Source organism: Triticum aestivum, chromosome 3B, assembly GCF_018294505.1.
Source record: "Triticum aestivum cultivar Chinese Spring chromosome 3B, IWGSC CS RefSeq v2.1, whole genome shotgun sequence".
Taxonomy (NCBI): Eukaryota; Viridiplantae; Streptophyta; class Magnoliopsida; order Poales; family Poaceae; genus Triticum; species Triticum aestivum.
In genome coordinates, this window is record NC_057801.1 from 212,603,835 (window position 1) to 212,615,242 (window position 11,408).

At 44.0% G+C, this 11,408-nt stretch overlaps 2 protein-coding genes across 2 annotated transcripts in view; one reads left to right on the top strand and one right to left on the bottom strand.

Annotated features, from left to right (window-relative positions):
* The window catches only part of LOC123069401 (protein DEFECTIVE IN MERISTEM SILENCING 3), a 6,357-nt gene extending 1,677 nt beyond the window's left edge, over positions 1–4,680 (bottom strand). Inside the window, exons 1-7 of the mRNA XM_044492252.1 lie at positions 4,491–4,680; positions 4,126–4,222; positions 3,907–4,021; positions 1,815–2,037; positions 1,502–1,693; positions 1,094–1,414; positions 272–497 (exon numbers count right to left, since the gene is read on the bottom strand). Of these exons, the coding sequence (XP_044348187.1) occupies positions 272–497; positions 1,094–1,414; positions 1,502–1,693; positions 1,815–2,037; positions 3,907–4,021; positions 4,126–4,170 (1,122 nt within the window). The 5' untranslated portion in view covers positions 4,171–4,222; positions 4,491–4,680. The remainder of the gene's footprint in view (positions 1–271; positions 498–1,093; positions 1,415–1,501; positions 1,694–1,814; positions 2,038–3,906; positions 4,022–4,125; positions 4,223–4,490) is intronic.
* A 797-nt stretch (positions 4,681–5,477) lies between these two features.
* Positions 5,478–10,194, top strand: LOC123067459 (heme-binding protein 2). Its single transcript, XM_044490243.1, has 3 exons — positions 5,478–5,543; positions 7,975–8,225; positions 9,503–10,194. Exons 1-3 carry the CDS (start codon positions 5,478–5,480, stop codon positions 9,936–9,938), a joined length of 753 nt encoding a protein of 250 aa, XP_044346178.1. The 3' UTR covers positions 9,939–10,194.
* Positions 10,195–11,408: the final 1,214 nt, after the last annotated feature.

Sequence of the window (11,408 nt, forward strand, 5' to 3'; positions counted from 1 at the left end):
AATTAAAAGTTAAATATTTCAGATCTCAGAGAAAGATCAGCAGTTCGTCATAGGGAAGCTAATAGTATATACGTAAATATTGCATTGCACCGCTATGACTTATTAAGTAGCTGAAGTTTCAGAGAGAATAGATCGATCAAATCTCAGAAAAAGACCACCAGTTCGTGATAGGGAAGCTAATAGTAGTATATACGAAAATATTGCATTGTACCGCTATGACTTATTAAGTAGCTGAAGTTTCAGAGAGAATAGATCGATATTGTGAACGCACCTTTGCCGCTGGTGATTGAGTGATATAGTCCACAAGCTGTTGCTTTTGATTGCTGAATGAGTCCTTAACTTGCTTTAACAAATCTTCCTCCCTTTTTATATCCTCGACAAGCCTTTCCTTCTCCCAGTTCTTCAGTTTAACTTGCTCTTCCACTTCAGTGATACTTCCAGGTGTGTTTGAATCCCCAGAGCTTAAAGCTACAGTAAATTTCACTTCTACATCTTTCCTACAAAGGTCATCTTTATTCATCAAGAAAAAAGTGATGACATAAATTTTAATACAAAAAATCAATACTGTGTATCTTATTAGTGCGAGTGAACAGCTTTGAGTACATAAATCCGGGAGATAAAAAATGTAGAAGTAGATTACTCTTTCGATAATAAATAAAACTTACAATGTGCCTTTCATAGGGGTTATAAATAAATAAGAAGGCAAATTGACTGCAGATCCTTAAAAGTTTTGCGTGGTGTATAGCTCATTAGCTCTTACTGGAATGAATGTTATTGTTTCATTTTAGCTGGAACACTTGTGGTAAATTGAGCTTGTGAAACATAATCCTGATTTTATTAAATATATGCTTTTACAAGCCGTGAAATGGCTGCACGTGAAAATACGTGGTAATTAGGACAATCTGCAAAACATGTTTTTCTCGATTACGCACCCAAGTGCGTGTCATTTTGCATTAGAAGAAAGTACCAAGATGGCACAAGAGTACAAGCAAGCAAAACTCAACAAAAAGAAAACTAAAACAGGCAAAAACTCAAACACTGTATCGTCATCATCAAAGTTAGATGTAAAGGTATCAATTGCATATTTGTGTACCTATCACCAAGGCAGAATGAACCATTAGGCCTCAATATACCACCATCTAGAGAAACCGCACCATCATTTATGAAGGGAATAGCACGCCGTAGATCAGCTGTAGTCTTATAAACTTGTAAATGAGAAAACAAACTGTAAAACAAAGTCTCCCTAAGACCATGGCCATGGGGTGTGAGACAACTCAAGTATGCCTGGTCCATAAGTATCATATTTACTGCGAAACCAAGAAAACCAGGAGGAGACTCCCCGTTAGGCAACCTTGGTTTACGCAGCATAAGATATCTTTGTGGATCATCAATCACAACTTCTCCGGAAAATGGCCTGCAGAGTGTAATAGTGCACAGTATTTAAGTGCTCGTATGGTCGAGTCCAAGAGAGAATAAGGACATTCAATAGTTAGAATGGCACCTTATGTTTTCAAGACAAAACACGGTAAACCTCCCATGCAGAAACTTTCCAATTGAGCCACCCAGTCCATGAATTCCACTTTTCTTATCAATGTTGCCTTCTGTGCCATATGTTTCAAGACTCTTTATGCCATCATAAGTCTTGCAAACAAGACCAAGCATATTGTCTATTCCCAAGTACTCTGAGAGTAGGCTGTCACAAATTTACAGAAACAAAAAGATACCAGGAAACGTAAGCAAACAAACATATCATGTGAAGTAAATTAGCACCAATAGAGGAGCTAAATTCAATTCAAAACAAGGTGAAAATTGACCTGCTTAGATTATCATCATTTGTTTTTCCTAAGGTAGCCACAACACCAAGGATATCTTTCATCATTGGCATTGTTGATATTTGTGCAGAATGACGTTTCTTGAGCTGGCATATAAGCGAAGCTGCTGTCTTGTCCTGATTACATATGCTTTCAATTGTACGCTGTTCAGCTTCTTGAACTGATGTACCATTACTTGAAGCTACAAACTTCTTTCCACGTTTAACTGATAAAAGTTCCAGGTTCAGCATATAAATAGGGGCAACAGATTGAAAAGGTATAGGACAACTGATGTACCATTATTTGCAATTACAGCAGCCTTTCCAAGTGTAACTGACAAGGTTCTCAGGTTTAGCATCTAAATATGAATAATAAATTAAGAGAAGTATTGAACAACTCTTAACATTTTGTGTATAAAATGAGACGTATTACCTACACATTATGATACTAATCTAGCACAGCCACCTATTTTTTTTCCCAAACAAATCCACGATCCGATGCAATGCACAGACCGTGTGCTAACATATTCTAATTTTGAAAATGAGCATGAAATATTGGCTAGTCCTAGACACTACAACGCGGCTGATATTACGACGCTGTAGATGGTAGCAAAGGGTAAGGTCAATCAAGGCATTCCCCAATAATGCCTTGAATCTGCTGGCGTTTTAGGGCGTTTTCCTAAAGCACTGCTAAACTTCTCAACCGAAGCCCCAAACTGAGAGAAAAGAATCAACGTCGGCTTTCTATTTTCCGGCCAGGCCTCAACGTCTGTATCATGGCGCATATATACCGGGCGGAAATGTTCAATCGCGCGACTGGCCCCTAAGCCCATTAACCAGTAGCTCTGACTTCTGAATCAGCGACCACGTTTCCTCCTTTTATACGGCAATCTCTTGTTCACTAAGCAGTATGGTACTAAAAGACAGAACCTCACACAGGTAAAAAATATGCCTGCAACATTCCGACGCACACAAGACTCGAGCACAGGTCCGGCTGCAAACCATTGTAAGCACACTACCACCAGACAAGCGAATATATTGTGATTATGTAACAAAGCATGACCTTTGTGATAAATTATACATATATACATGGACATGCCCCGCAATAGGAAACAGCACAGCGATTGGAGGCGATTTTCGAGAAACCCACAATCAATCAGGAGGTGTTTTTGAGAATCGCCTCAAAATCTCTACCGGTTACAGGTTTTTTAGGAAACACCTCCAAAGCTGCATACAATCCGAGACGATTTGTAAAAATGTCTCCAAAGCTGCACACAATCCGAGGAGGTTTGCAAAAACACCTTAAGCTAGAGATGATTTAAGGCGAATTCTCCAAAACACCTCCTTAAGCACAATTTTGAGGCATTTAGAGAAACACCCTAGCCAATACGCCTTCTTTCAACAGCCGTGTTGTAGTGAATGATAGCTAAGTGCACAAATGTTGTTCAAACCAAATACACACATATAAGTTCATGCAAACTTCTGACGTGCGCGGATACAAAATTCCAAGTTCAAACTCGATTCAGATTGTGAGGTGCACTATTCATAGCAAAAAAGAAGTGCATCTCACACAATACAGTGAATTAAAATTCAAAAAATTGCATGGATGTACAACGAGCCCCTCATGGTATTACATATTTTTTTAGCCTTTTTGTATGATTGCACGTGTGCTTTTAGCACAGCATTTTCAGCCTTTGAAAATAATATTAATTTTGCAGGACATGTGCCCTATAAGTAAGAGTACTGCATATCATCTTATTAGCTTTTAAATGGACAATCCAATTCAGGGTTCAGCACACACAAGGATGGTCATTCAAGTCTGAACATTGTCGATTTCACTTTAAATGATTTCAAACAACAAAATATTGATAACGTGGTCCGAAACAGAGCCACATATGAATATTGGCAAATAAAGTTCCATAAATGACAGAGCTTAACTACCAAGGACTTAGACAACTTAATTGTTGACTAACACACCACAACATAATTAACATGTTTCATGGTCTGCCAGACGGTATCCACATGCTGCATTCCCAGACAAGAACAGCGTAACCTAGAGTGCATAAAGCCGGGGTGGCAAACACACAAAATCTTACTTGTCAGGTCGGCAATCGACTCTTCGATAGCATAGATCTCAGACTTGAGGAACGTGATGTTGGCCTCATGGTGGTTGACCTTGAGCCCCAGCTTCTTCAGCTCCTCCTGCATCACCTGCAAAGCAGGTCCACCAACACCAGCATGTAGAGCAACAGCCTCACAGCACTGCACGAAAACCCAAAATGAACCGGGGGGAAATGGAGCCCAGAAAGGCACACCTTGGTGTTGAACTCGACAATCTGCACCGTCAGCGGAGTCTCCATGGCGGTGCCGCGATTCCGCAGGTTGAGCCGCCAGCACTAGCAAGTGACCAATCTGCAGAGGAACAGGGAACAAGCGGGACTCAGAAAACCCCGAATACGGCCAGTGCTTGCGCACACGAGCAGCGCGGAAAGATAATTGAGGAAGAATTAGGGTTTTCGCGGGTTGAGAAACGTAGAGGGCAAATAGCGTAGTTAAGCGTGTGCGGAGACGGCGTCCCGGTGCTGGGCGGAGCGCGCGGGAGCCTCTTCTAGGAGGAGGAGGAACCACGGCATTCCTGGCGGAGCGTGCGGGGGTCTCTTCCAGGAGAAAGAAAACCCACCTCGGCACCATCGGAGCGTGCAAAGCTGAGGCCGCCGGCGATGCGGCGGGGAGTGAGGGAGGCGGCGCAGGCCCGTGGAGGGACGGGCAGATTGAGATCAGCGTGGGAGGGAGAGATTCGCGGAGGGAGACAAGTAGGCACTGCTTGGTTCGGGGAGGAAATGAAGATGGGGAGATTTTGGCCGAGTGGATCTACATCTATCTATGAAAAGAAGTGGAGGAAAAATATAAAGATAACCCTATGAAGAAATAAATGTATTCAGACGTATTTTAGTTTTAGATATATTCATTTTTATCTATTTCCGCGACAAGTAATTTGGACAGAGGGAGTAATAAAAAATTTATTAGTGAAATTATTTTGCAATCTCCGAACTTCTCCTTGGCCGACGGACGGTCAGCATGGATCTTAAAGTAAGGGTGGTCGCCACATCATTTTGTGCAGGTGTTCGCTACATTCACGACCCAGGCGAACGGTGAGCACCTTTTCTCCCCTTCCCCTTCTCTCTTTCTCCGTCGTTGTTCTCATTCCCAAACCGAGTGCCATGTCCTTGATGTCCTCATGGTGGTCGTCGACGACTCCTCGTTGTGACTCGGGCTAGCGCTCTTGACGCGGTGGTGGCCGGCGGACCCATCCCCGTCCCCGCTGCCCCCGAAGGAGGCGGAGCTGAAGGATGCGTGAGGAGGCTGGGCGCTAAGGAACAGGAGCAGCGGCGGACGCCAGGGGCCAATGCGGTGCTGCTTGAGGGGGCAAAGCAAGAAGGGGGAGGAATAGTGGTGGTTCGCAGCACAAGCATTGCCCGAACTGCCATGGATGGACGCGCTTAAGTTTGTCCGTTGCACCATCGTGCCTTGCAACAGTCGTCGCCCCTGCAAGAGACTGACACCAACGCCAGCGACCTGCACCTGGGCATTGAGTCGCTCTGCCCTGCCGCTTGCCATGTCTGCATCCGGCCGCCGCATGGAGCTCCTGTGCTAGATCCGCCGCCACATGGAGCTCCCGGCCTCCAACCACGTTTGCCCCGCCTCACCCAACTGCGGCCTGCTCATCCCTTACGTTCTTTTTCTACTACTCGTTCCCTCCCTTCCCTCTTCTTCTCACGTGTGTTGTGCTCTTTATAATTGTGTGTTTCCTGTGTTTCCCGTTTACATTAGTTCAACAGATTTGTGTTGATTTTCATATTTCTAAATGTGAAGAAAATTGCATTATATGTGTTTCAACTTCGTGGATGAAAATGGGGTTGTTTTATGCCAAATGTCAGCTATGAGGATGTGCCAACTCATGTAATAACATAGTGGCAACTCCATACTTGCTTTCATGGTTAAATGTGTGTCATTAGGCTAGCAACTTATGTTTTATAACCTTTTCATTTTATGCAAATTGTGTGTGCTTTTGTTTGATATGTGAATCTGTTATGCTTATCATGGGAATTGTATGCTTTCTATCATTGCAATTTTATGCTTTTTATCATGACAACTTTGCTTGATGCTTAACCATGTTTTTCCTTTTTCTTATCGGCATCTCAATTTAAGTTTTTTGTGCATGATTAGTTTTTTGACACTAGGATAGCAAATTAAGATGTTTTTGGTCCATGGTTAATATCTCAGATGGCCACTTCGGTCACTGAGAAAGTTGTCGTGGCAAAATAAAATAATGGGTTTTTATCATTTATGCCATTGGTTATATCTTACTACTCAGTTTTGCCACTAGAAATTTCAACTGCTCAAAAATGCCATCGCTTCGTTAAACACATGCTAAAAAGTGCCACTAAACACCACTATTGTCAGCTTAAGTCTCGTTTGCCATGTTATAATGACCAAAATACCTATGGACCAACATGTCAACTCTTCCTCTATCTCACTACAATAAAATGTGAGTCTCACTTAATCCCAACAACGTTCTTATTATCCTCTAAAATTATTCGCTTGCTTAGTCTTGACAAGTGGGGCCCCACGCCTATCGTTGTGAGATAGAGATAACTAACATGTGGGTCTAGGGGTATTTTTGTCATATAACATGGTCAACTGGTTTGACCTGGCAATAACGATGTCTAATGGCATTTTGAGTAAACATCTAAAGGACCAGTGGCATTTTTTAGATATCTAATGGCATTTTGAGCAAATTTCTCACATAACGATGGCATTTTTGAGCAGTAGTAATTTCTAATGGCAAAACTGAGTAGTAAGACACAACCAGTGGCATAAATGGTAAAAACCCAATAATAAAATTTGTGCCACTAGAATGGCAAAATAATATGCATTGGCCCATTGTTAATCTTTTGAAGGACATCTTTTGTATCACTAAAATAGCCATGGAAATTTTAGCTGTGTGTCACTAGGATGAAAACTTAAGATGTTTTAGTCCATGGTTAATTTCGCGGATGGCAATTTCTGCGTCACTACAAAAGTTGCCATGGCAAATTTAGTTTTGTGTCACTAGGATGGCAAATTAAGATGTTTTGGTCCATGGTTAGTTTGCGGGTGTTTTTTTTTCTAGGCTGGCAATTTAAATTTTCCAGGTAATACATACTGTATATATTTTTTGTATATAGTTGCCATGGCACAATAGTAATTTTAGATGTGTTTTTGTGTCTAGTTACCATGGCATAATAGTCATTTTAGTAGTATTTTTATCTAGTTGTCATGGCATAATAGTAATTTTAGTTGTGTTTTTATCTAGTTACTATTACTCTTTGAATAACCTTTATAAATTCCATATTTTTGCAACTTTTTTTTTGACGATCAACTTCTTGTATATAAAAGCATGACAATTTTTATCTATGTGATGAAAATTTTGGCATGGCAATTTGCAAACTGAGCGTAGCTCATATGGTTAGATTTCTTGTGATGGAACCCACTCGCGAGGGTTAAGTCCTGGACTTGGCACAGGTGCTCGTATATTTCTGGATATATTTCAGATGCCGGCTTAGTATTTCAAAGGTGCTTATACGGCTAGGGTGTGCATACATGCGTTCAAAGATATGAGTGTGTGTTGTGTATGTGGGCATCTGTGGTTGTACCATGTCCAAAAAATAAAAAATGGCATGGCAATTTTATTATTCAGATCATGGCAATTTCCCATATGCGGTTGTATGTTATGATAAAAAAAATTGCAGAGCATGGAAATTTTATTTTTAAGAGCATGACATTTTTATTCTTAATGTCATGGAAATTTTATATTTCGATTATTGTAATTTTACATTCACTTTGGGACCGAGGGAGTAGAATATATTATATATAGAACAGAGAATATTTTCCATGGATGCTTGCGTGTGGTGGTGGGGCTCTATTTTATAATCTCTTTTCCCCGCAAAAAGAAGAGAAGAAGATGATATTACTACAACCCAAAAAACGTCTTATTTCCCTAAAAAAAACGTCTTATTTTAAATCGAGTGATTTCTTCCGAACACAGTCCCCATTTCCCCATCTTGGAGGGAGTACACCGTGCGCATCCGCTGCCCGTTTCCCCCTGGTCTCGGCAAGGCTAGAGCGAAGACCGACGCCGCAGCTGCCGGCGAGGCGAAGACCATGGAGCGGCAGCATCCGGCGGTGCCCTTGCTCCCCATCCTCATCCTCCTCGCCTGCTCTCGCCGGCCGCCCGCGGCTCGGAGTCGCCGCAGTACGTGACGGTGCACGCGGAGTCGGACTTCGAGGTGCGGCACTACCGCGACACCGTCTGGATGTCCGCCCCCTCCGACGACATCTCTTTCCACGTCGCCACCAAGCTCGGCTTCCACAGGTGATACGCTTCTCACCGTCCCTCCACGATCTTGCTTGGATCGTTACGGAATCGCCTGATTGACTGACTGATTGATTCCTTAAGCACGCCGTCCTCTGGGTCCGCAGTCTGTCCAGATGCAATCCTATCATCCTTCGATTTAGGGGGTGTCGACTTGTAATCCTCGTGTTCTTTTTACTTTTTTTTATGATTCCCATCCTTCGATCTGTTCCGTTGGCGTGTCGATTCTTGCGTAGGGTTAGGGAATCGGGGAAGAAATGGATAACTTCTGGAAGAAATTGATGCGCAAGTTAGGGGGTCGCTGTCCCGTTTACCTTTCATCAGGATGCTAGTACATCTCAGCTGAGACATGGGAGTTGAGAAGCATGTCATCGGTCATCCTGTGAGTAGAGAGTGTGTTGCCATGCACAATTGTGCAAGTTGGCAGGAGGAATCTGTAGCACAAGGAAATGTAGGATCAGCCACTACTCCATGAGAATGATTGAACCTCGGTTGTGAATCACCTCGAGTATAGACAAGAGTTAACCATTCTTGTTGCAAAATTAAACAAACATAATCCATTTCTGACCTGATACAAGATATGTTAGTACATCTATAATCTGACTTTGCTGCTCTGATGTAGAGTACTTATGAAACAGACCAGACTCCCAAATAACTAGGCTATCTGAATTATGATAGGTCCAAATAATTATTTTATGTTTACTGCTACCCGTCCAGGGCCGTAGTCTGCATCAACACGAACAATTCAGTGATTCTGCACTGCCCTCTTTCATTTAGCCATATGTTAGAGGCTTTTCTTAATTCCACGAAGTGATATTAAGATCTTTGCCTCCATCTGCGAATAGTTCTTGATGTGTAACAGATCTTTTGATTTGTGAAATTGATAACTCAAAGGGCCCAAACAATTGGCTCGATCCCAAGTGTTGTTTCCACCTAGGTTTTGCAAAATTTCAACTGGTGGATATATGAACTTTGCTAGCTCGTGAAATATAAAATATAATTGCATGTGGTGATTGTTCACTTATGACAGCATTACAATCTGCAAGCTATTTTGACTTTTTTTGCGGGGAAGTTATTATTTTAATTTCCAGCATTCCAGGTAGTTTATCGCGTGCACATTTAGTTACATGAATCAAGTATATTGATGTTTGTCCATGATTTGCTTTCCATTGCCCATTCTGAAAGTTTCCTGTCTGATGAATTTACCTACTGGGTCCAAACCCTATTATCATATTCAGTGGCTCTGAACCTTCAATGTTGTCACTGATTTCTGGCAGGTTGTTCCAATACCTGATGGGCGCAAACCTCAACTCCTCCAGGATCAGAATGACGACCCCTATCCTAACGAGCATCGTCCCAGGCGCGGGGCCTCTGCACTCTTCGGCCTACTTTGTCGGGCTCTACTTACCAGTAGAATTCCAAGCTTCCCCTCCTGTCCCTCTCCCGGAGCTGAACCTACATCCAGATAGGTGGCCAGGCCACTGCGTTGCTGTCAGGAGCTTCTCTGGCTACGCACGCGACCACAATGTCGTCGAGGAAGCTGAGAAACTCGCAGTGAGCTTGAGCCGGACACCGTGGGGGAACTCCACAAATCACCCTAGGAAGAACGCCTACTCGATCGCACAGTACAACAGCCCCTTCCGCATCGTCGGCCGTGTCAATGAAGTGTGGTTCGACGTCGAGTGCAGATCTGCTGGTGTGGAGACTTATTAAAAAATGCTCTATGCACTATGCCATCACCATAAAACCAAGCGAAATGCGGTACCGTGTAAGCTGTGTAAGCTGTGTATCTTTGTATATATGTGACCTTTGGTTATCTGTATGCCTGTCATGAAGAAGTGACACAATGGATGTACCATATGCTCCATGTTGCGTGCTCAACTTAGAATGATCAACGTAAATCAGGTATTGTCGACCGAATGCAAAATATAGTACTGAAGCTATGAAATGCCACTGCATTGTTCAGAGACATCTTCCAGAAAAATATACTGCTACCTTTGAGTGGAGGATCGATTTTTGTAGGCTAGTACATCAGTCCTAATCAACTCTGTAGTCAGACAAGGATCAGTGCCTTCCACTCAAGATAAGAGCAACTCCAACGCGCCTCCCCGATTCATCCGCACGTGTCCGTTTGGGTCGAAACGGATACAAAAGTCGGCCCAACGCACCGACCCAAACAGACATGCGTCTGCTTTTTGTTTGCCGGGTGACCCATTCCAGGCTCACATTTGGGCCTCATTTGCATTGGTGCGGACACGAGGAGTAGGCGTGCGACGCTCGCCTACTTCTCCCTCTGGCCCGCCAGTCGGTGGCACATAGGCTATTCTCTTCCTCCAATCGACAGCTAGCACATCCAGCCGCCCTACCCCGTCGCCGCCGCCGCCCAGTTCCGGTGCCCAGGCCAGCCGTCCGCGCCCACATACCTCCCCCACATCACGCCACCTTTAAACGTCGCCGCCACCACCGCCTCGTCGCACCGCCATCGCAACTTCCCCGACGTCGCCGCCAGCACCGCCTCGCCGCACTGCCGTCGGCCCTGCCTGAAGCGGTCAAAAGCGCGACGACCTTGCTCGTCTGACGCCACCATGCTCGCCGGACGCCACCAAGGCCTGCTACCAGGTCCAGGGGAGGCGTATTGCTCTTCATCGACCAGCTTCTTCAACGACGCCCGCAAGCTATTCGACGGTTTGCCCGCAAGATACAAATGGACTCCGCCGACGAGTTATTTTTCCACAATTTCATTTGCGACTCGGATGATTCTTCATCAGACGATGAGGAGCTTGTGGCTGCTGTGTTGGTCGTCCATGACCACCTTAGTAGGCAGCGGCCGATGTTCCGGGGCTCAATCCCAGGGCACACTCCGGCGTTGAATCGCAACCGAGAGAGTGACCATTTCCTACTCTGAAATGACTACTTCGAGACACCCAACCTGCTCTTCAAACATCACCTATTCCGGCGTCGTTTCCGTATGGCTAGGCATGTTTTCAACCATATCCAGGAGGGGGTGGTGGCATACGATAGGTATTTTGAGTGCTGGGAGGTTGCCCTTGGAAAGGTTGGCTTCTCCTCTTATTAGAAATGCACTGCAACTATTCGGATGCTTGCATGCGGAGTTCCTGGTGATCTCATTGATGAGTATGTCTGTATGAGCAAGTCCACGTGCCTCGAGTCCATGTATAGGTT

Bases quoted from the DNA above. Each gene is read 5' to 3' on its own strand.
- LOC123067459 (XM_044490243.1), top strand. From the start codon at position 5,478: ATGGAGCTCCCGGCCTCCAACCACGTTTGCCCCGCCTCACCCAACTGC. The intron at 5,544-7,974 runs GTTCTTTTTCTA...CGGCAAGGCTAG, and splicing joins GCGGCCTGCTCATCCCTTAC to AGCGAAGACCGACGCCGCAG. The intron at 8,226-9,502 runs GTGATACGCTTC...GATTTCTGGCAG, and splicing joins ACCAAGCTCGGCTTCCACAG to GTTGTTCCAATACCTGATGG.